We start from the raw sequence: 25,910 nt of genomic DNA on the forward strand, positions 1-25,910 counted from the left end.
GATTATTATTAATTTTTTTTTACCCTACCACCTAAACAGAGGAGGCTGGTGGGAGGAGCTATAGGAGGAATAAATGGAACGGTATCAAACACAGCAAACATTTGGAAACCACGTTTCACTTAGTTCCATTTATTCCATTTCAGCCATTACAATGAGCCCGTCCCCCTACAGCTCCCCTCACCAGCCTCCACTGCATCTAATCCTTTCAGCTCATGAGAAACAAGATTCTCTGGTCTGATGAAACCAAGATTGAACTCTTTGGCCTGAATGCCAAGCGCCACGTATGGAGGAAACCTGGCACCATCGCTACGGTGAAGCATGGTGGTGGCAGCATCATGCTGTGGGGATGTTTTTCAGCAGCAGGGACTGGGAGACTAGTCAGGATCGAGGGAAAGATGAACAGAGCAAAGTACAGAGAGATCCTTGATGAAAACCTGTTCCAGGGCGCTCAGGACCTCAGACTGGGCGAAGGTTCACCTTCCAACAGGACAGCGACCCTAAGCACACAGCCAAGACAACGCAGGAGTGGCTTCGGGACAAGTCTCTGAATGTCCTTGAGTGGCCCAGCCAGAGCCCGGACTTGAACCCATTCGAACATCTCTGGAGAGACCTGAAAATAGCTGTGCAGCGACGCTCCCCATCCAAGTTGAGAGAGCTTGAGAGGATCTGCAGAGAAGAAAGGGAGAAACTCCGCAAATACAGGTGTGCCAAGCTTGTAGCGTCATACACAAGAAGACTCGAGGCTGTAATCGCTGCCTAAGGTGCTTCAACAAAGTAAAGGGTCTGAATACTTATGTAAATGTAGTATTAACGTTTATTTATTTTGAATACATTTTCTAAAATGTATTAAAACCTGTTTTTGCTTTGTCATTATGGTATATTGAGGGAAAAAACTATTTAATAAATTATAGAATAAGACTAACGTAACAAAATGTGGAAAAAGTCAAGGGGTCTGAATACTTTACGAATGCACTGTATGAACACTAAGAATACTACCTTACTGAAGCATATATCACTTGTTGACCTATCCCTCTGTGCTACATAGATCTACTAATCAAGGTCATCCTCTCAGGATCCCTCACCCTTAACCCATCCTCCTGTATTTTCTTCACTCCCTTAGCATATGACAACTTCTGTACTACTCTGACCACCTCAACCTGCCTCTCTCACAACACACACTTCCTATCCCCAGCTACATGGGCACTCCTACAGTTGACACACACAACTTTTCCCATCAAAACCTCACATTCATCTGTCCCATGCCCTCCTGCACACTATCACATCTTGGAATGTTCATCCTTCACACCGCTGCAAAATGACCATACAGGTGGAACCTGAAACACTGCAGTGGGTTCGGCACAAAAACTCTAACAGGATAACTTAATATATACTAACATGACTTCGTTGTCTAAAGACTGACAGTGACTTCTTCACTTCCCCACGCTCACTACCAGATCTGCGTCGCACCAAATGGCAGGCGTCACAAACACCGGGAATCTTCAACTTCAATGCCTCCACCTCCGCACTTAACACTACCCCAGAAATCACTCGTCATGAAATTCAACCTCAACCTCAGCTTTCCTCATTCTCTTTGATGCATTCTTCCTCTCTTTCCTCTTCCATTCCTCACAGCAGGAACAGAAGACTGTCTCCTGCAGCTTGGTAGAGGCAGTAAGTTCCCACACTCATAACAGAAGTTAATGGATTGTGTATGTGTGCCATTCAGAGGTTGAATGGGCAATACAAAATATTTAATTGCCTTAGAATAGGTAAGTGCCAGGTGCACCGGTTTGTGTCAAGAACTGCAACGCTGCTGGTTTTTTTACTCAACAGTTTCCCTGCCGTGTGTATCAAGAATGGTCCACAACCCAAAGGACATCCAGCCAACTTGACAAAACTGTGGGAAGCATTGGAGTCAACATGGGCCAGCATCACTGTGGAACGCATTCGACACCTTGTAGTGTCCATGCCCTGACGAATTGAGGCTTTTCTGAGGGCAAATTATCTCCAATTCTTATTGGGGCCGAATTACGTTTTTAGTTTGACACTCCCTTCTAACACGGCCTGTGATCATCATAGTGGGGAACAGAAAGCACATCCATGCTCAAGAGAGTCTTAGGTTTCAGAAATGGGGTCATAATAGCTTATAACCAAAACTGTTCAAATGCTAGAGCGAAATTCATTGGAAGAAATATATTCAACATGGCGCATTGGCTTCAGAAACTGCCAGAAGCTTTGTTTACCACGGAGTGTTTGATTATACACTATAAATAGAGAAGTATGTGGACACCCCTTCAAATTAGTGGATTCGGCTATTTTAGCCACACCCGTTGCTGACAGGTGCATAAAAGTGAGCACACAGCCATGCAATCTCCATAGACAAACATTGGCAGTAGAATGGCCTTACTGAAGAGCTCAGTGACTTTCAACGTGGCACAGTCATAGGATGCCACCTTCCCAACAAGTCAGTTCATCAATGTATGCCCTGGTCAACTGTAAGTGCTGTTATTGTGAAGTGGAAATGTCTAGAAACAACAATGGCTCAGCCGCAAAGTGGTAGGCCACACAAGCTCACAGAACGGGACTGGCGAGTGCTAAAGCGTGTAGAAATAGTCTGTCAGCCTCCTGAGTGGCGCAGTGGTCTAAGGCACTGCAACGCAATGCTAGCTGTCCCACTAGAGATCCTGGTTTGAGTCCAGGCTCTGTCGCAGCCGGCCGCAACAGTGGAGACCCATGGGGCGGTGCACAATTGTCCCAGCATCGTCCGGGTTAGGGGAGGGTTTGGCCGGCAGGGATGTTCTTGTCCCATCGCGCTCTAGCAACTCCTGTGACGGGCCAGGCGCAATGCACGCTGACATGGTCGCCAGGTGGTTCCTCCAACACATTGGTCCGTCTGGCTTCTGGGTTAAGCGGGCATTGTGTCAAGAAGCAGTACGGCTTGGCTGGGTTGTGTTTCGGAGGACACGCGGCTCTCAACTTTCGCCTCTACTGAGTCCGTACGGGAGTTGCAACGATGAGACAAGACTGTAACTACCAATTGGGGAGAAAAAGGGGTAAAAATAAAATTATAAAAAAATAGTCTGTCCTTGGTTGCAACACTCACTACCGAGTTCCAAACTGCCTCTGGAAGCAAAGTCAGCCCAATAACTGTTCGTCGGGAGCTTCATGAAATGGGTTTCCATGGCCGAGCAGCCGCACACAAGCTGGAGTGATGTAAAGCTCGACGCCATTGGACTCTGGAGCAGTGGAAACACGTTCTCTGGAGTGATGAATCACACTTCAAATCAAAATACAAACCAAATTGTATTTGTCACATGCGCCGATTACAACATACTCGGTAGAGAGTGTAACTACCAATTTGAGAGAAAAAGGGGTAAAAATAAAATTATAAAAAAATAGTCTGTCCTTGGTTGCAACACTCGCTACCGAGTATGTCTTAATGCTACAGCATACAATGACATTCTAGACAGTTCTGTGCTTCCAACTTTTTGGCAACAGTTTGGAGAAGGCCCTTTCGTTTTTCAGCATGACAATGCCCCCGTGCACAAAGCGAGGTCCATAGAGAAATGATTTGTGGAGATCAGTGTGGAAGAACTTGACTTGACTACAAAGCCCTGACCTCAATCTCATCAAATACCTTTGGGATGAATTGGAACACGGAGTGCGAGCCAGGCCTAATCGCCCAACCTCACTAATGCTCTTGTGGTTGAATGGAAGCAAGTCCCCGCAGCAATGTTCCAACATCTAGTGGAAAGTCTTCCCAGAAGAGTGGAGGCTGTTATAGCAGAAAAGGGGGGGAAACCAACTCCATATCAATACCCATGATTTTATAATATGATGTTCGACGAGCAGGTATGCACATACACTATATGACCAAAAGTATCTGTTCTCCTCTACCTTTCCTTGCTGGCAAAGTATCAGGATGTTGGCTGTGGTTTTGAAGCTGAATTTGAAAACTGAATCTGAGAAGTTGAATATATGAAACTTTGAATAACTTCACATGATGGTTTGTAAACTTGATACAGACAATGAATTCAATATCTACCATAAATATTCATATAATTCAGTTTCAAATCATGAAATACAAGTAAAATGTATGAATTCAATGATTCAAGTTGTGCATTAAACATTCAAAAATATAAAACTCAATATCCTAAAACAAATTAAAAATGATAAAATTCAAATACAATCTGATGGCACTGAAATCACTCCATACCATAATTGGCCACTGACTCTAGAAGGTGAACCAATGGGAGGGACGGATTAATAACGAATAACCTTAAATATTTAAAAAAGTTACATTTAAAATGACTCAAGTCTACCTTTATTTAAAAACAGCAAAATATAAAAACAGCACTACAGTTTTAAATACTTTTCCCCCGTACAAGTTTGGTTTTTTTATACATTCATTAAGGGAAAAAGTAAGTTGGCCACGTGAACAATCAATTATTGACAGGGTTGGGAGATTTAAAGGGGTAGTTCATACCAAAAATCTAAGATTCCTCCCAAAATGATCTAACAAAGTCCCCTGACTATATTTTATGCCATCAAAAAATGCAGATCATTCTGTATGTATTTGGATACATCAGCAGGCTTTGGTCCCATATTAATGGGTGCCTATTTTTCCAATTTATTTGAGATTCATGCCTGCAGCTTCTTCCAAATGCACACAAATATGACCTACAAAACAGATGGCATAAAATATGGGCTCTTGACCACATTGGATCAGTTTTCACAAACAATACCGCCGAACAAAAGTCGATGTTGTGGCAAACTATTTCCATTAACACAGGTGGAATGCAGTGCTGGTTTCTCATACGTTCACAGCTGGGAGAACCAGTGCAAAAAAAGTCAATGACAATTCTACTTCAACCATCAACAGAGTAATGATTCTGTACAAAACATTGGTTTGAAAATAGCTCTCCTTATACAGCAGACTACTTTGAAGTCTAACACCTCAGACATGCTCACTGGATCCCATTCAGGTTCTTCTGGCACAAAATGGCTGCTGTCGTTTAGCACCCAGGTGGATGTTCTATGTTCGCGGATCTACTAAAACACAATTAAAGCGAAATGTGTTGTGCTAGTGAGGAAATGTGCTGTATAAATGCAATTCTTTGTTACCATTTACAACCTGCAGGGTTTATGGCAAAAGCCATGTCCTGTTGATGGACAATCACCATCATCATATTGTTCTATATTTCTGATCAAGGCAGACAGACACTCACATTATTTGGATAAATATTAGCGAGCAGTTAGCAGGGTTCAGTCCTTGACAGAATATTCTGATTCCCTTTGTCCTAATGGGGAGGCTGCCACAATTTGTAGAGTCCATTCATCCTACTGTCGATCGATAGGGTAGAGACGTCGAACACTTGTTGAGCCAATCCTTCGGGAGTAAAATTCCCCCGGGAGGATAGAAAGTGTATGTATGCATGTTTGTGTGTATGCTAGTCCAGTGGAAGTCCTGTAACAGCTGATTGTATGTGTGTGTGTGTGTCAGGCCAGACTGAGGGCCTCTGTGCTCCTAGATGTCGTCCAGTGCTGGGGAGAAGAGCGCTGCTAGTGCTCCACTCTCACTGGTCTCCAGAATGTCCCTTTTCTCAGGCTTCGGCTTCTTAAAGAGAGACGGAAGATTTCGGATATGTACCTCCTTTTTGAACTGCTGGGCCAGAGCTTTCTGTGGGTAGGAGAGATCAAGAACAATTTAGAATCGGTTTGGATTGAATGGTTGTCTTGTTAAATAGGAGTGTGCAGGCCCTACTCAATTCAACTTATTAAAACAAATACTGACAGCACAACTTACATCCTTTAATTAAAATACATTTCAAAAGTCACAATGGACACATTTCAGACATTATTTTCAATGAAATAATTCTAGGTCTTTGCTGCAGGTCATTTTACAGAAAAAACGAAATAGAAGCCTCCCCCTGGTGGCAGGTGATGTTATTACCCCCACAGTGCCAGCAATGAGCTTCTTGAACTGGTCTTTCCTCTTCTTCTCTCCCAACCTCTGAGCGGAGCTGGGCTCCAGCAGCCGCTGGTCGTACTGGTCTAGAGCCTCCAGATTGATGTCGGGGATCTGAGTCATCACGTCTCTTAGTTCCATGTACCGCGGCCGCTGACCCAGGGAGGGAGGGAAGAGAGGAAAGGGTAAATTGTCGAGGAAGGGAGGAGCAGGACAGGAGACAGAAGAGTGATTGATGCTGAGGATCCGAGTCATCACAGCCCTCAGCTCCATGTACCGCGGCCGCTGACCCAGGGAGGGGAGGAAGAGTTAGGAGAGGGAGAGAATGTGACACTCACCAGGTTCTCGTACATAAGAAGGGCCAGTTGTGTGAGGGCTGAGTTGCATATCTCATGCTGCCCATGCATCTGCAGTCCCTTCAGAACACTGGTATAGAACCATGTGACCGCCTCTGGCAAAAGGTTCCCACCTACAACCTGAACACAACAGAGAGAGGCACAGTGAAGAGAGAGGAGGAGAGAGAGGCACAGTGAAGAGAGAGGAGGAGAGAGAGGCACAGTGAAGAGAGAGGAGGAGAGAGAGGCACAGTGAAGAGAGAGGAGGAGAGAGAGGCACAGTGAAGAGAGAGGAGGAGAGAGAGGCACAGTGAAGAGAGAGGAGGAGAGAGAGGCACAGTGAAGAGAGAGGAGGAGAGAGAGGCACAGTGAAGAGAGAGGAGGAGAGAGAGGCACAGTGAAGAGAGAGGAGGAGAGACAGGCACAGTGAAGAGAGGAGAGACAGGCACAGTGAAGAGAGGAGAGACAGGCACAGTGAAGAGAGGAGAGACAGGCACAGTGAAGAGAGAGGAGGAGAGACAGGCACAGTGAAGAGAGGAGAGACAGGCACAGTGAAGAGAGAGGAGGAGAGACAGGCACAGTGAAGAGAAGGGAGAGACAGGCACAGTGAAGAAGAGGAGAGACAGGCACAGTGAAGAGAGGAGAGACAGGCACAGTGAAAGAGAGGAGAGACAGGCACAGTGAAGAGAGGAGAGACAGGCACAGTGAAGAGAGGAGAGACAGGCACAGTGAAGAGAGGAGAGACAGGCACAGTGAAGAGAGGAGAGACAGGCACAGTGAAGAGAGGAGAGACAGGCACAGTGAAGAGAGGAGAGACAGGCACAGTGAAGAGAGGAGAGACAGGCACAGTGAAGAGAGGGAGAGACAGGCACAGTGAAGAGAGGAGAGACAGGCACAGTGAAGAGAGGAGAGACAGGCACAGTGAAGAGAGGAGAGACAGGCACAGTGAAGAGAGGAGAGACAGGCACAGTGAAGAGAGGAGAGACAGGCACAGTGAAGAGAGGAGAGACAGGCACAGTGAAGAGAGGAGGCGAGAGGGGGAGAGACAGGCACAGTGAAGAGAGAGGAGAGAGAGGCACAGTGAAGAGAGGAGGCGAGAGGGGGAGAGACAGGCACAGTGAAAGAGGGAGAGAGCAGAGTGGAGGGAGGAGTCATCGAATCACAGCAGTGAAGCACAAACATGGTCAGACAGACACTGAGAAAGGAGGGAGCGAGAGGAAAAGGAAGCTGAAATGGATAGGGAGTACTCAGGATGGAAAGTTGCTGTCAGTCTGTCCTGTGTGTAGCCTACCTGTCGTAGCAGGGTCCAGCACACGATGGAGGCGCTGCGGTGACAGTTACTGGTGTCCTTCCAGGACAGAGAGGTGAACGAGATGGTCAACAAGGTCATATAGATGTCCTGCAGAGGGAGAGAGAAAGAGTCCCATCACACTGCCATGGGTAGATGCTCCGGTGTGTGTGTGTGTTGTGCTGACCTCGTGTTTGAGAAAACACTTCCCCAGCTCCGTCAGTTCGCCTGTTGGCTGGGCTGGAGAGGCAGCGACCGCCTGGGACTCAGTGGACATCATCTCCTCCTCTACACACACACACAAAAAGGAAGGGGAAGAGTGAAGGGGGTGGACCTAAGTAACACTTTTCTTCCCTAGAAAACAAGTGAACACTTACCATCCACATCTTCCTTATTCCCTGCTGGCTCAGGCATTTTTTTCATTATGCAGGCGTGAGCTGATGGGAAAGGATCAACGTTAGGACACATGGCTAGACTGAAATAAACCCCATATACCCACATTTATCAAATATGGATGTGCAGCAGAGGTAAATTCATAGGTCCAGTTTCTCAGAATTAGATGAATCCTTCTCCAGGACAAAATAAATAAATACATGCTCAATGGAGAAACTAAACTGAAAGTACAGGTCTTCACGGATCCACCTGTAGCCGAATACCCAAGAGGGTCTGGATCAAGAATTCTACATAATGTCACGGGTCTGATCGGATTGTCAAGTGTAAATTTAAGTGACTTGACTGCAAGGACACGTACAGATCCGAATGCTGAAGGAGAGAAAGAGAGACATTTATGCTGCTGCTCTTGCTTTTCACGAGCGTGGTGCGTGTAGCTTGTTGTTGGCCAATCACAAGTCATCAAAGCGGCAATAGGCTAACAGTCATAGAGCCGCTGTTTGGGGCAAAAGTTAGGAGACATCTAATGAATGGAAGATGGAATTAAAATGACGGAATTCCAAGTTAAAGGAGAAGGACAGGCTACAATGACCAACAGCCAACCGGTAGGCTGCTACTGTATATTCTGAATGGAGTTATTTGGACCCGTGAAGGCCTCTAATTGAAAGTGCTACTGAATCGCTCCCTGCATCCCAATAATCTGACCTTTTTCCCCAAAAGTGTGGACTTACTGAGCAGGTCCAGAACCTCTCTGGTGAGCAGCCGAACTAGCTGCTCCTCCAGCATCTCCTGATTCTCCTCGCACGACTCGTCCTCCTCCTCCTCCCCACTACACACAGAGGGAAGGAGATTGTCAACATACCACTGGCACAAGAAAACCTACCCATTCAAAGAGACCGCATGCCTTCATAAGGACCCACAGATGGACACATCTTACCTGACAGTACTCCTCTGGTTGATGATCTGCCACCTGAGATTGAGTCTCTGTATAAATAAACACAGAGAGACAACACGTCACATGATGAGTTGTCCTATTTCTTATTAATGGTGACTGACTACTAGTGAGCATGACAATAAGCATGCTCGGAGTGTTTGATCAGCTGCTGATTTCTGTTCCTTTGGTAGTTGTACCACAGTTAACCTTTTTTGTAGTGAGTACTTTGTTTTTGGTTTTGTGTTGTTTTTTTTAATTTTTATTTTTACATGCAAAGAAACTCTCCTTTTTGGTATATTACTTCACAGGCACAAGGGGAAAACACGTGAGAGTTCAGACCTGTAGCATGTAGGCGAACAGAGGGCCCAGCAGGGGGCAGAGCAGACTGTTGTAGCACTCCTGAGGACATGACACCACCAGCTGCTTCAGGAACACCCGTTAACACACATTAAGGAACACAGTTGGACTGAATGGATACTGTACATGTAAAGTCAATGCTCTATCAATGTATTTGATCACTAACAATAACATATTCCCTTTTTGTCTGAACAAAATTAATATATGCACTGAACAAAAAATATAAAACGCAACATGCAAAGTCTTGGTCCCATGTTCAATGCTCTGAAATAAAAGATCCCTGAAATGTTTCATACGCCCAAAAAGCTTATTGCTCTCCCATTTTGTGCACACATTTGTTAACATCCCTGTTAGTGAGCATTTCTCCTTTGCAAAGATAATCCATCCACCTGACAGGTGTGGCACATCAAGAAGCTGATTAAACAGCATGATCATTACACAGGTGCATCTTGTGCTGGGGACAATAATAGGCAACTCTTAAAATGTGCAGTTTTGTCACACAACGCCACTGATGTCTCAACTTTTGAGGGAGCGTGTAATTGGCATGCTGACTGCAGGAATGTCCACCAGAGCTGTTGCCAGAGAATGTAATGTTCATCTCTCTACCATAAGCTGCCGCCAATGTCGTTTTAAAGAATTTGGCAGTACGTCCAACGAGCCTCACCACCGCAGACCATGTGAACCACGCCAGCCCAGAACCTCAACATCCAGCTTCTTCATCTGCGGGATTGTCTGAGACCAGCCACCCAGACAGCTGATGAAACTGAGGAGTATTTCTGTCTGTAATAAAGCCCTTTTGTGGGGAAAAACTCATTCTGACTGGCCTGGCTCCCCAGTGGGTTGGCCTGGCTCCCCAGTGGGTTGGCCTGGCTCCCCAGTGGGTTGGCCTATGCCCTTCCAGGCCCACCAATGGCTGTACCCCTGCCCAGTCATCGGAAAGTCATAAATTAGGGCCTACTGAATTAATATCAATTGACTGATTTCCTTATATGAACTGTAACTCAGTAAAATCGTTGAAATTGTTGCATGTTGCGTTCATATGTGATTGGCAGCTAATGGGACAGAAGGATATGGAGCATGGTGCGGAGTCTGTGGTCAGGCACGTTGTCGAGGGAGACAAAGGCAGAACCAACGATCTGTTCAGCCAATCCCTCGATGGTGTAGAAGTCCTGCTGCAATGATAGGCCTGCCTTCCCCAGGGTATGGTAACTAGAGAGAGAACAGGGGGTGCGCAAGAGAGAGGAAGAGGGGGAAATGAGCAAGAGCACGAGACTGGGTGGTTGTGTGTGTGGAGAAAGAGGAAGCAGAAGACTATCCAAAGTTAGGAAGTCACCAGTTGTCGTAGAGGGTACAGAAGAATCCCTGCATGCGCTCTAGATGAGTCTTATACACTGGAGGGTCATAGATGTCCAGGGCTGGCTGAGGCAGACCTACAGGTCAGGACACACAATATTCATGGTTGTTTATTATCCTTCAAAAGGGGAAATTATAGCCACGGGTTACCAACCTTTGATATAGGATTTCTAAACCAGTACAGTGCATAACCATTGAATCAGTGTGGTTCTTCTCACCTAGAACCACGTTCTTCTCCACCTCTATCATGTCGTAGGCCTTGGAGAACGTCTCACTCAGACGACACATGTTCTCCGGCAGGAAGAGGCTGTTGTGGGTTCTACAGAGAAACAACATCATCCTCTTTATCATCCTGTTCATCACAAACACTCCCCTTTACCACCATCATAACAAACAAACACTCTCACCATCACAACAAACACTATCATCACCACCACCACAAAACACTATCATCACCACCACCACAAAACACTATCATCACCACCACCATCACAACAAACACTATCATCACCACCACCATCACAACAAACACTATCATCACCACCACCATCACAACAAACACTATCATCACCACCACCACACAACAAACACTATCATCACCACCACCACAAAACACTATCATCACCACCACCATCACAACAAACACTATCATCACCACCACCATCACAACAAACACTATCATCACCACCACCATCACAACAAACACTATCATCACCACCACCATCACAACAAACACTATCATCACCACCACCATCACAACAAAACACTATCATCACCACCACCACCACAAAACACTATCATCACCACCACCACCACAAAACACTATCATCACCACCACCATCACAACAAACACTATCATCACCACCACCATCACAACAAACACTATCACCACCACCACCACAAAACACTATCACCACCACAAAACACTATATCACCACCATCACACAAAACACTATCATCACCACCACCACCACAAAACACTATCATCACCACCACCACCACAAAACACTATCACCACCACCACCACCACAAAACACTATCACCACCACAAAACACTATCATCACCACCACCACAACAAAACACTATCATCACCACCACCACAAAACACTATCACCACCACCACCACCACAAAACACTATCACCACCACAAAACACTATCATCACCACCACCACAACAAAACACTATCATCACCACCACCACAAAACACCACCACCACAAAACACCACCACCACAAAACACTATCATCACCACCACCACAAAACACTATCATCACCAAACACCACAAAACACTATCATCACCAAACACCACAAAACACTATCATCACCACCACCACAAAACACTATCATCACCACCACCACAAAACACTATCATCACCAAACACCACCACCACAAAACACTATCATCACCAAACACCACAAAACACTATCATCACCAAACACCACAAAACACTATCATCACCAAACACCACAAAACACTATCATCACCACCACCACAAAACACTATCATCACACCACCACAAAACACTATCATCACACCACCACAAAACACTATCATCACCACCACCACAAAACACTATCATCACCACCACCACAAAACACTATCATCACCAAACACCACAAAACACTATCATCACCAAACACCACAAAACACTATCATCACCAAACACCACAAAACACTATCATCACCAAACACCACAAAACACTATCATCACCAAACACCACAAAACACTATCATCACCAACCACCACAAAACACTATCACCACCACCACAAAACACTATCATCACCACCACCACAAAACACTATCATCACCACCACCACAAAACACTATCATCACCACCACCACCAACACTATCATCACCACCACCACCAACACTATCATCACCAAACACCATCATCACCACCACCACAAAACACTATCATCACCACCACCACCAAACACTATCATCACCACCAAACACTATCATCACCACCAAACACTATCATCACCAAACACCATCATCACCACCACATCAAACACCATCATCACCACCACCACCACAAACACCATCATCACCACCACCACCACAAACACCATCATCACCACCACCACAAACACCATCATCACCACCACCACAAACACCATCATCACCACCACCACCACAAACACCATCATCACCACCACCACCACAAACACCATCATCACCACCACATCAAACACCATCATCACCACCACATCAAACACCATCATCACCACCACCACCACAAACACCATCATCACCACCACCACCACAAACACCATCATCACCACCACATCAAACACCATCATCACCACCACCACCACAAACACCATCATCACCACCACATCAAACACCATCATCACCACCACATCAAACACCATCATCACCACCACATCAAACACCATCATCACCACCACATCAAACACCATCATCACCACCACATCAAACACCATCATCACCACCACAAACACCATCATCACCACCACCACATCAAACACCATCATCACCACCACATCAAACACCATCATCACCACCACATCAAACACCATCATCACCACCACCACCACAAACACCATCATCACCACCACCACCACAAACACCATCATCACCACCACATCAAACACCATCATCACCACCACATCAAACACCATCACCACCACCACATCAAACACCATCACCACCACCACATCAAACACCATCATCACCACCACATCAAACACCATCATCACCACCACCACAAACACCATCATCACCACCACATCAAACACCATCATCACCACCACCACCACAAACACCATCATCACCACCACCACCACAAACACCATCATCACCACCACCACATCAAACACCATCATCACCACCACCACATCAAACACCATCATCACCACCACCACATCAAACACCATCATCACCACCACCACATCAAACACCATCATCACCACCACCACATCAAACACCATCATCACCACCACATCAAACACCATCACCACCACCACATCAAACACCATCACCACCACCACATCAAACACCATCATCACCACCACCACAACAAACACCATCATCACCACCACATCAAACACCATCACCACCACCACATCAAACACCATCATCACCACCACATCAAACACCATCATCACCACCACATCAAACACCATCATCACCACCACCATCACCACCACCACCACAAACACCATCACCACCACCACATCAAACACCATCATCACCACCACATCAAACACCATCATCATCATTATCAAAAACTATCACCACAATCAAACAGCATCATCATCATTATCAAAAACTATCACCACAATCAAACAGCATCATTATCACAAACACTATATCATCCTCATCACCATCTTCATCATCATCATCACAAACACACGGTCTTTCTCTCCAGCACCCCCTTACCTGATGAGGGCGAGCAGGTTGGGCAGCAGAGCCAGGACCTGGGCGTTGCAGGGGTTTCTGTAGATGGGGGCTCCATTAGGGGTGTAGCCCACTACAAAGCCCCCTGCCTTCGCCTCCTCCAGGTCAGCTGGCCAGCGGGCCCTCTTCACCACCCCCAGGATGGTGTACACACAGAAACTCAACTGGAGGGCAGGGTGGGGGTGAGACAAACAGTGAATAAGAAACATTTCAATACAGTTGAAGTTTTGGCAGAACTGGTTGAATTGGCAAGCCTGACATCACATAGAAAGTTTTAGCACTTAGTCAAGAACGCACGCACGTGTGCGCACACACACCTACCCGTGACCTGTTGATGCTCGTTGTGTGTTCTGTGCCTTCAGCCACCAGCTGATCAGCACCAACGAAGTCCAGGAACAGCGCAGGGTCCCACAGCACACTGATGCACACAAAGAGAGAACAACCAGTGTATAATACAGTGCAAGTGGGTGTATACAGTTTAGTGTGAATAGCGTGTGTGTATGCATGTTGTGTGCAGGCGCGTGTGTGCATGCAGTGCGTGTAAGCAGTTCAGTGTAGACAGCGTGCGCGTGTACATACTGCCTCATCTCGTCGGAGGTCCAGCGAGCGGCCACAGTGGCCATGAGCTCCTCCAGGAAGTTTTTCTGCTTGTTGTAGTCTTTGAACTGGTTACTGATGAGGACCAGGGCCTCCATCAGAGCACACTTCTCCAGCAGGTTCAACAGAGCCTCGCTGGAGAACAGCTTCTTCACGTGGTTATACATCATGTCAAAACACGGCTGAATGGAGACAGAGAGAGCGAGTGTGAGAGAGATGTACGTGAAAAACAGACACCCCCAAACATCCCCCCACAGATACACATACACTTGTAAGATGCAATAGATTTGCACACATCCGTACAGTGGTTCTAAGAGTCATAGCCAACGGTTTCATCAGTATCTACTTAAAGCAGCTGTTCCTTTCTACTGCACAGCGATGGGTGAGCCTTCTCTAGGAGTAGGATGAACTTGACTGCAGACACATACAAGAAGGAATTGTGGGTAGTCTCGAGACATCTTGATGATGGAGGAGCAGGCGTGTCTTCTGATGTTCCTCACCGCACGCGTCCGAGGAGCCTGAAAATGACATCCCAGATCAGACTGATGATTGGATGGACTACTTAGCCTCGGATACCTATTGCTTCTATACAATCCCATGAGCACATCTGTCGTCCCTCCTAAGAATATTTAAGACGGCTCACCTTACTCTCCTCTACCACCTCAAATGTGATGGAGGCAAATAGCTGGGAAGGAAAAGAAGAACAAGTTCAATTTTAAAAAGGTGGACACGATCCACAAAAGGTCAGGAGAGAGATATTGTAGATCGGTGTGCATGCGTTTGAGCACACGGGTGTGTGTTCACCTTGTAGAGGACCTGAGGCAGGAAGTGAGGTCGGTGTGTGACGAAGGGGAAGAGGACGGAGACGTTGGTGAGGACACAGGACAGGATGAGAGGGTCTCTGGTGTTGTAGTTCAACACAGCCTGTAGCAGCTCAATGCCCTGGTCTACAGGCAACTTCTACAGCAGGGGCAGAGGGACACTAGAGTCAGGGTTTCTTCTACATCATCAACATCGTCAATTTCCTTTCATTACATTGATAACACTTGGGTAACACTATTTTAAGGGTCCGTAATAAACCATTTATAGTGTGTGTTCACCATTTATTAATCATTACTCCCACATTTATAAACCATTTACTAATCTTCAGTAAAGTACTTTTGCGCCCCTAAAGTCAGCACTATTTATGCTTTATAAATGTTTTCAGTGACCAGTGTAATTTCTCAAAAGATGGGCATGCCATTGGTAGACATTCCAGCAGCACCTGGCAAAAGAGGAGTATTTATGTCTATAACAAAGCCCTTTTGTAGGGAAGAACTCATTCTGATTGGCTAGGTCTGGCTCCTCAGTGGGTGGGCCTAGCTTCCAAGTGGGTGGGCCTATGCCCTTCCAGGCCCACCAGTGGCTGCGCCCCTGCCCAGTCATGCGAAATCCATAGATTAGGTCCTAATGAATTCATTTCAATTAACTGATTTGCTCATATGAACTGTAACTCAGTAAAATCGTTGAAATTGTTGCGTTCATATGTGATTGGCAGCTAATGGGACAGAAGGATATGGAGCATGGTGCGGAGTCTGTGGTCAGGCACGTTGTCGAGGGAGACAAAGGCAGAACCAACGATCTGTTCAGCCAATCCCTCGATTTTTGTTCAGTATATTTCCATTTTGTTGTTGTGAATGACTACCTTACTAACATTTACAAATGTAGGAGTAGTAATTAATAAAATGGTGATCAGTTTGACTGCCTTATAAATGACTTATTACGGACTCTTCAAATAAAGTTACACCAACACTAGTTTATGTTTTTGATCCATGGGGGGAAAACTATGAATCAATAGTTTTGTCTTTCAAAAATCCCTACACATTTTGTTGCCATCAAGGGCACCCGCCTGGCAGCGTTAACACTTTGCCCTCTCTACCCCTCTCACCCTCCTCTGTAAAATACTATTTTTGCTCTATCCATCGCTCTGCTGTGGGTAGCTATTCTCATTTGGCAGATTGTACCTCATCCTCCACGTTCTTAAAGATCTTTCCCACAACACTCTCTGTAAAGAAGGTCATAGCATCCCACTGGACCGCTGACGGAGACAGGATAGAACACCGCCCCTCAGCCGTCTTAGCTGGAAAGAAAAGGAGGAAGACCGGAAAGAGAAGAAAAACGAGGCAGGAGTAAAAAGAGGAAAAAAAGAGGTTATAGTTAATCAGGCTGATTAGTTAACACGCATCAACAGTATCTCTCGAGCCATCATTTCCTGTCACTTGGCGCCCTTTCAGAGTGGTTACGAGAATTCATGTATTTTTTGTTAATAGTGAGAACTCATCTCATACAAATAAAGACGGATTTCCTTTTTAAAAACCTCCTCCTTCCGTGATATGAGAAACTCTGGATTTGAGCAATCAAATGGACTCCTCCAAGACATTCAATCAGTTTCATACTGACACATTCACCATCAGTGCCCCCCCCCACCACCCCAAACACACACACACACACACACACACACACACACACACACACACACACACACACACACACACACACACGATCCCCCTCCCCAGATCGCCACAGTCAAGAAGCAGCACGTACACACAGTGGATCCGATATCGATGGGCGTACTGATCTGATACTGCAGCCACTCTGCTGCAATCTGGAAGGCCTCCAAGGGGACAATACGACACGCATTCCGGACCACCTCCCCCTGCTGCGCTCGGAACGCTGGAACACGGACACAAGCATCAGGGTCGTGATCAGTAGGAACGAACTGGAGAAAATATTCTTTAATGGCAAGAAAAATTAATTATATTAATATTGTATAAGTCTAAAGTATTCAAATACAATAGGAGTCACATTGCTTACAGTTGAAGAAAGAGTTGAAGTCTTCGTCACTGTCAAAGTCATGACGGGAGTACTCACAGCTGGGACTGTCGTTGCTGGAAGGGAAACCAGTCTAGCAGGAGGAACACAATATAGAACAGCAATTCATAGAATTAAAAGAACCTTGTATGTAGAGACAAAGTATGCATAGTGGAAGAGCTAAACCTTTCCGTGTAGTTGTTATTTATGTTGGGGATTTCGGTGTAGTTGTTATTTATATTTTGGATGTATAATTTTGTGCCTTCGTGTGTAGCTCAATTTCTGAGTCGTTTACATGCTCACTTTTTCTAATGAACATTTTGATGCTTTAATGTGCAACTGCACAAAGTCTTGGATGCACGTACATTGTAGTCTGTCTCACCTTGACTAGGTTGGTCATGGTGGCTCTAAAGTACTTGATGGTCATCTGGATGATGACAGGATCCTTGGAGAGAATCTCATGTCTGAACAAAGTTCCCCATGTGATCTGGGTGGAAGACCTAAGGAACTGGTGGGAAAAGACAAATACTTTAGTTCAGAGTAGGGTAGATTATCAGAACACATCAAAAAATGTAAGAATACTACGTCTCAACGTTCAGTGCTCGAGGACCAGATTTGACAAAGTGGGATATGGAGAAACAGTAGTGTTAGCTACCTGTATGGAATTTGTTTCGAGGAGCTGTGGCTAGTACTTTATTTTAACACTAGGTAACTCACCTGGCTTGGGTGTGTGGTGAAGGCCAGGAACGCTTCTGTGTACTTGCTAAGGTTTGCAGGTACCGCTACCTCCACATCTGAACCCTGCATTAGAAACACATAGCACAAATGACACAATCAACACACCCACGTGCACTTTTTTTATTTATTTTTTACGGCTTTTGGCCGATAAAACAAAAAGCCGAAAACTTGCCGGCCAAAATGACTGGGAGAAAGACAAATCTAAATGGCAAAATAATGCTTTTTATTCAGTTATGGAAATAACAGTCAATGTACACTACCGTTCAAAAGTTTTGGGTCACTTAGAAATGTCCTTGTTTTTGAAAGAAAAGCACATTTCTTGTCCATTAAAATAACATCAAATGACTATTGTAGATGGAAACGGCTGATTTTTTTAATGGAATATCTACATAGGTGTACAGAGGCCCATTATCAGCAATCGTCACTCCTGTGTTCCAATGGCACGTTGTGTTAGCTAATCCAAGTTTATAATTTCAAAAGGCTAATTGATCATTAGAAAACCCTTTTGCAATTATGTTAGCACAGCTGACAACTGTGGTGCTGATTAAAGAAGCAATAAAACTGGCGTCCTTTAGACTAGTTGATTATCTGGAGCATCAGCATTTATGAGCCTGTAATCAAACTCACAATGGCCAGAAACAAAGAACTTTCTTCTGAAACTTGTCAGTCTATTCTTGATCTGAGAAATGAAGGCTATTCCATGTGAGAACTTGCCAAGAAACTGAAGATCTTGTACAACACTGTACTACTCTCTTCACAGAACAGCAAAAACTTTCTCTAACCAGAATAGAAAGAGGAGTGGGAGGCCCCGGCGCACAACTTAGCAAGAGGACAAATACATTACAGTATCTAGTTTGAGAAACTGATGCCTCACAAGTCCTCAACTGGCAGATTCATTAAATAGTACCTGCAAAACACCAGGGTCAACATCAACAGTGAAGAAGCGATTCCGGAATGCTGGCCTTCTAAGCAGGTGTTCCTCTGTCCAGTGTCTGTGTTCTTTTGCCCATCTTAATCTTTTATTTGCCAGTCTGAGATATGGCTTTTTCTTTGCAACTCTGCCTAGAAGGCCAGCATCCCGGAGTCGCCTCTTCACTGTTGACGTTGAGACTGGTGTTTTCTTGGCAATTTCTCACATGGAATAGCCTTCATTTCTCAGAACAAGAATAGACTGATGAGTTTCAGAAGAAAGGTCTTTGTTCCTGGTCATTTTGAGCCTGTAATTGAACCCACAAAAGCTGATGCTCCAGATACTCAACTAGTCTAAAGAAGGCCTGTTTTATTGCTTCTTTATTCAGGACAACAGTTTTCAGCTGTGCTAACATAATTGCAAAAGGGTTTTCTAATGATCAATTAGCCTTTTAAAATGATAAACTTGGATTAGCTAACACAACTTGTCATTGGAACACAGGAGTGATGGTTGCTGATAATGGGCCTCTACAACTATGTAGATATTCCATTAAAAAAATTAAAATAAATAAAAGCCGCTTCCAGCTAAAATGTCTACACTGATCAATTTGATGTTATTTTAATTGATAAAAAATAGCTTTTCTTTAAAAAATAAGGACATTTCTAAGTGCCCTAGACTTTGGAACGGTAGTGTAAATACATTTGACCATCATGCTTCAGTGTATAGGTTAATTTGCATTATTTACTGGAATTAAATTGGCCTGTGAGTATTTTCGTTAGTCATCATGTACCTTACATATCCAACATCTATCTCACACACACACACACACAGCCTATTTTGACATGTTTTACTCCAGTAGCAACCACCTGGGGCGCTGCAAGAAAAATCCATGTGCTTTTATAAGCAATAAATCTAAATGCAATAGCATGTTAAAAACTGTTTTGGTGCACAATTAAAAATAGCTACTATTTGTATTTCTCAAGTGGTAATTAAAGCGCGCCTCACGTTCATCATTCAAGTGCAGGCAACAGGCTATCAGCGCATCACCCACCACTTTACAATGTGAGTTGGAGGCAGTACGCATTTTGAAAGACTACTTCATTGTTTGAAACCTGAAATGCTTTATTTCATATCATGAGGCATGTCTTAACTTGCTTCAAAGTAGCCTATAGGCAAAATCCGACCATGGTTAATCATACAACTCAGAACTAAAATCTGAACTTTAAAAAGTCAACTAAACACGAGATCACCAACCTCTGCCATAGGGACACATTGATACGCTGTGATCCTTTGGCGACTAAATAAATGAGCTCATGGAACTCATAGACTATAGGCAAATGCAGCAGTAGGCCTATAAATTCCATTGCTCTTTCACACCGAGGATTAGTGATTATCAAGGAGGAGAATGGAAAGATTTTTCAAATAGTTTACTATGAGGTACTATAGTTTTAATATATTAGCAATGGGTGTTAAAAAAACCCACTTCCCTACATTTCTGCGCAGTAGGCCAAGTACTTGTGTGCTCCCTCAAAGTTATCAGGACAGAGAAACCAGACACATGCTCATTGCTCACATGGAGCACTTCAAACAAAAGACAATGAATAAAATGTACAAATCTCAAATGATGGTTATAAAATAACCCAAAACTTGTTTCCCACAAGTGTAGCAGGTTGTGAACTCTGAAAGCAACATTTCCACTCTGAGAATGAGAACGGTAAATTACTGTAATTAATACATGCATTAACAGAAATTAATGTAAAGAAACTGACGGGATTAACGTTACATTTACTACTGGTGACATATGTCATGGGGAATTGATTAAAAAAAAAGTAATCTAAAGGCAAACAATTCACACAATGAATATGCAAGTATTGGCAGGAGACAGCTGAGCCATTCTGGAGAGACTCGTCTATATCTTCGCCACACACCCCTCCCCTTCTTGTCTCAATTTTTAATTATACTCAAGACACATTATCTTCACACATATTTTAGATGCTTTTCACTGACAGCCACAACTCAATCAGCCAGACCTATAGCCACACGCGCTGCCCAAGCTGCGGGCTTTCCAAATAAGCATAGGCCTATCAGCTTGTGATTTGAAACAATCCACAGCATTTTTTTTTTTAAGAAGCTCGATTCCTCTGTGGCTTAGTCAAGCTTTGTGGTGAGGTATTTTATTTCTGTATAGACAGGAGTAATTACATAATTTTGGCAAATGTACTTCGGTATTGGACCCACCGATGTGACATTTCTCTCCTGTTCTATTGGTTTTCATATCAACAATCCTAGTCATATTAGCAACCCATTCTTGTTATTGCCTCTTTAGATTCCCCCTCTTTCTCAGTTTCTAACAGAGATTTTCATCTCTGTCACATATGGAAGCGCTAACAGGTGCGCTGTTTAGAATGGTGTTTTCCTGCGAATTGCATTTTGGTAAGTGTTTGAAAATGTGTTTCATTGACTGCTTCATTACATGAGTTGCATGTTCTGTTAAGATGAATTACCATAATCTAAATGTGTCATTCTGAGCACCGTGGCTGGACGCCCTAATGCATTATGCACCCAATACATATGGGTACGGTAAATTTCTCAAATGGCAGGAAAATGTATATCTTCCCGGTCAAGTTGTCCGGTGCCACATTTTCCTAATGGAAAGCCTGAGCCAGACTCACCACTAATGAGCAGAGTTGGCTGCCCAGGGCACACAGGACCTGACATAGCCTCTTCAGGAAGGTGTAGTGTGTCTCCACCACCCCCACCCCCACCGGCCTGGGAGGAAATCAAATCAAACTTTACTTAAAGTGCATTTTTAAGCATCGTAGCACACTTCACTGAAAGAAAAAAGTACCAAGCCCCATGAACTCGAATGCTAAATAACAACGCTGGACAAGAACTCTGACGCTGAATACCAACATGTGTAGGCTACTCACTGTGTTGGAGAGGATTTGTTGCATATTGCTGCTCCATCTGCAGACCTGTAGCCACAAACCAATGAGAATTAGAAGCCAGAATGAGCTAGCAATGCTGATGTGTAAACCCAGGCCTTGTGGGTGATGAGGGGAATGTACTCACTGTGCAGCAGAGAGGATGTAGTGCATGGCAACGTCATCAAACAGCACCATGAGTGGTTTCCTGTCCTCCAGCTTCCCCTGTGGAGACACACCAAGCATGTTAAGATGACAGTTCTCTGCCCTGTGATGTGTCTGACTAATAATACAGTAATTGTAGACCTGCATTATTCATTCCAATGTCTTGAAAAAATATCTGGTCCGGTCCTACAGAGTAGTCTGCAGAAAGAGGGCGTGTCCGAACAGAAAGGGGGCGTGTCCTGACAGAAAGGGGCGTGTCCTGTCCTACAAGGTCTGATTGCAGAAAGGGGAATGTCTAGTACTGTGTAGTCTGTACTAACCTTGCGGCTAATGGCGATGAGCAGGCACTCTGCAGCCTCCAGCTGCAGCTCTGTCTCACTGAGCAACAGACACAGCATTTCCAGCAGGTGACAGTTGTCATTGGTGATGTTTGCCAGGGCAACCCAGTCTATGTAGCCTGCCAGGGTGTTTAGAGTGGCCACGCCTACCCGACAGTGGGCCTTGGCCTGACCGGGGGAGAGAAGAAGGGGGGGAGAAGAAGAGGGGGGAGAGATGAGAGAGTGAGGGGAGAGGGGGGTAACGCTCACAAAACAGAAAAGTCTCTAGCTGGGTGTCTAAATGTGAATATAATATGTAAATATAACATCAGAAAGTGGATATAATACATCAAAAACACTTTCCTACCTGCAATTCTTGGCCCGGTATTCTTTTCTGGAAGAAGTACAAAAAGAGAGTATCAATAAAAAGAGGTCAAAAAAACCTCTGCACATTTTTTTTAAAACAAGACATAACCATTGTCTGTTTACCAGTTTGCGGTACTCGTCGACGTGGAGCTGCAGGATGGCGAGCAGGAAGCTAAAGATACTCTCCATGTTCTGGGTGAGGGTCTGCTGGATGTCCCGGCGGCGCTGGGTGGGCAAGGTCCGGAAGGTGATCACGTCCTCTGCCAGCCGCAGCAGAATCAACATCACCAGCTCTGTCTGGGCCTCCTGGGGGGGGACGCTTTGATGGTTTCAGCCCTGAAAATTGCTCCAGGGCCTTGGCACCCCGCCAGCATAAAAATCTGGGGGAAACACTGAACTGGAACATGCCGACTCACCCTTACGCTGGTGGATGGATTACAACCAAATCCTTTCTCCCTTCCATTTTCAATAAGCCCCCTCCCTCCACCCCCAGTTTTGTTTCTCTCCAAATGAATGCTCTGATGTTTTCAGCCCTTCAAGTTGCTCTGGGAGCCTAGGCACCACACCAACATAAAAACCTAGGGGAAACACTGAACGGGAACGTGCCAACTCACCCCTAGACTGGTGAGTGCCTCCATCTCCTTGAGCATGTCAGGCCAGTGCTGAGGCCATTCTCTCTTGATCATCTCCACTATGATCCGCGAGAGAACGTCCTTGATGTGGCTCTCCTCCTCCAGGATAGGATATGTGCCCTGCAGAGGGAGGCAGTGTGCCAGAGTCAGGGAACAGACTAGTGTCAGCATATTCATTCATGTACATCTAACTGATCGCACAAAATTGGGGAATTTGTTTGACTTTTTTAAAGTATATTTGTAATTGTGTCGACAGACCACCAGTAATTCCATTCATCATCTTATCTGCCACATACTTTTTCTAGAGAAATAGCAAAATGAAGACACTAACTGGGTGTTTATCACCCAAACAGACTCACAGTTGACAACAGCCCCATAGCACAGTCCTTCAGCTGGACTTTCTCCTGCTGTGGCATGTTGTTCCATCTGAACCTATTCTCAACATGAAGAAAAACAACAAGGTTTTGGGGAACACATTGGCACGTGTAGGGGGATGTCTTGATATCATTGAGGATAACTATGTGAATTATAGACTGTACAATATACTCAAGAACTCACTTGATGACGTGCTCCAGTATCTGTAGACCAAAGTGCCTCACCACTGCTGTTTGGGTTTTATCTGCCAACTGTAGCCCACATGGGACACAGAAAGAACACTTCTCTTTGAATTCTTCACAAAACTAAAAATAAAAGAGCGACATGGACAAGTTAATAACATGCACTCAATCCGTTAGCTACTGTATCTACCTAGCCAGCTAGGTGTAGGACAAACTCACATGAATGGATGAATAAAACGTGAAAACTGTTAACTTTCAATGATATCCGTCATAGCTATCAATGTAGTTTATGGAGCTTTACAGAGAGAAGTGATTAGGAGGGAAAGCTTGCCAGTAGCTGGCTAGCAATTTAACAAGAAACTCTCAAAACAATGCATAACTCAGTTGATTCAACGCAATCAATTTAACTAGGCTAAATGGTTGACATAACGTTAGCTTATCTTTCATTCAGTTTGAGGGCATCAACCAGCAGCAATGGCTCTACGTGCAATGAATGAAACGGTAACGTTATGGTGCTAGCCATATGAGGTTAGCTATCTAGCTACGCCCATTGATGATTTCATTTCATACAGCAAGTCTTTTAAGAACAAGTTCTTATTTACAATGACGGCCTGCCCCGGCCAAACCCGGACGACGCTGGGCAAATTGTGCGCCGCCCTATGGGACTCCCAATCACGGCCGGATGTGATACAGCCTGGATTCGAACCAGGGACTGTAGTGACGCCTCTTTCACTGAGATGCAGTCCCTTAGACCGCTGCGAACCCGAAAGCCACATGCAATGGACATGTGAACTATAATGTGAAGTTACAGCTATGCATTTGTGCACATTTTCAGTCAAGCAATCGCATCACATCGCAAATAGGAAAGCGAGTTAGTTAGCTATCTGCCGGCCTTTGGGCTACCTTACCAGCTAACATTAGCAAACTAGCATCTAGCCATCATGATACCTTTAGGGCCTCCAGGCGATATATTTGGCTAGATTCCGCATCCATCATCACGTTCACAGCTTTAACAAGCTGATCACACATTTCAGCCACCGGATCACCCATCATATTGAGTAGCGTCTTCAAAAAATGAGATGAAAGCTAGCGGTACCGCACCATTTAAAACACCTGCAAAATAGGTCAACTGAGCGCGCTTTGAGAATTAGCATGTAGCTAGCTACACAGGCGTAACCATAGGCATCGGCCGTGTTCGAGAGTAGCGAAACTACTTCTTCTTCAATGAGGTTTAACGGCGGTTGGCATCCAATAAATGTTGCATTACCGCCACCTACTAGACTGGAGTACTCCCTTATACTTTGTTTGAATAAATAAAGAAAAACTCTAACATCTAACACAAGACTCAGAAAAAACTAATTATCAAATAATAAAAAAATAACACCACCCTACTCAACTATTTAAATCTATTTAGTCCTACCTCAGACCAACAACCTGAAAGGATGGGACACCACCACTTAACACACCTTGTAACTCTTATGGTGTCAAGTCTCACATACGTAAATAAAATACCTCTCTGCAGCTGCCACCACAACCTCAATTTTCTGCAACTTACGTTCCATCCCTGCAGTACAGTCGATAACCATTGCTATAAATGCTAAAAATCCAATCTTACTGAAACATATATCACTTGTTGGCCTATCCCTCTGTACTGGTATAGATACACTATTCACACCACTCTTCTCAGGATCCCTCCCCTAGACCCATCTTCCTCTACTTTCTTCGATGCCTCAGCATATGACAACTTCTGCACTACTCTAATCCTGGAAACCTCAACCTGCCTCTCTCTCACAGGACATT

The 25,910-nt window shown here is 44.8% G+C and overlaps 1 protein-coding gene across 1 annotated transcript; it reads right to left on the minus strand.

The window, feature by feature from the left end:
- Positions 1–4,308: 4,308 nt before the first annotated feature.
- LOC106612855 (exportin-5) lies at positions 4,309–25,338 on the minus strand. The gene is made up of 33 exons (XM_014214435.2): positions 25,059–25,338; positions 24,112–24,233; positions 23,913–23,985; positions 23,536–23,673; positions 23,045–23,227; positions 22,923–22,949; positions 22,559–22,744; positions 22,222–22,298; positions 22,080–22,124; positions 21,822–21,918; positions 18,219–18,302; positions 17,884–18,009; positions 17,505–17,595; positions 17,235–17,363; positions 16,655–16,770; positions 15,456–15,611; positions 15,295–15,336; positions 15,080–15,169; positions 14,634–14,833; positions 14,376–14,472; positions 14,037–14,218; positions 10,844–10,944; positions 10,606–10,702; positions 10,345–10,481; positions 9,255–9,352; positions 8,919–8,965; positions 8,713–8,810; positions 7,969–8,028; positions 7,779–7,879; positions 7,595–7,702; positions 6,307–6,444; positions 5,954–6,121; positions 4,309–5,680 (listed from the first exon to the last, which is right to left on the minus strand). The coding sequence occupies exons 1-33, from the start codon at positions 25,161–25,163 to the stop codon at positions 5,528–5,530; spliced, it is 3,672 nt and encodes a 1,223-aa protein (XP_014069910.1). The 5' UTR covers positions 25,164–25,338; the 3' UTR covers positions 4,309–5,527.
- Positions 25,339–25,910: the final 572 nt, after the last annotated feature.

Source organism: Salmo salar, chromosome ssa01 (genome assembly GCF_905237065.1).
Source record: "Salmo salar chromosome ssa01, Ssal_v3.1, whole genome shotgun sequence".
Taxonomy (NCBI): domain Eukaryota; kingdom Metazoa; phylum Chordata; class Actinopteri; order Salmoniformes; family Salmonidae; genus Salmo; species Salmo salar.

Excerpts from the sequence above, each read along its gene's own strand:
- LOC106612855 (XM_014214435.2), bottom strand. The coding sequence starts at position 25,163 with ATGATGGGTGATCCGGTGGCTGAAATGTGTGATCAGCTTGTTAAAGCT. Across the intron at positions 17,596-17,883 it reads CCATGACCAACCTAGTCAAG|ACTGGTTTCCCTTCCAGCAA; the intron begins GTGAGACAGACT and ends TCCTCCTGCTAG. Across the intron at positions 14,219-14,375 it reads CGAGCATCAACAGGTCACGG|TTGAGTTTCTGTGTGTACAC; the intron begins GTAGGTGTGTGT and ends CCTGCCCTCCAG.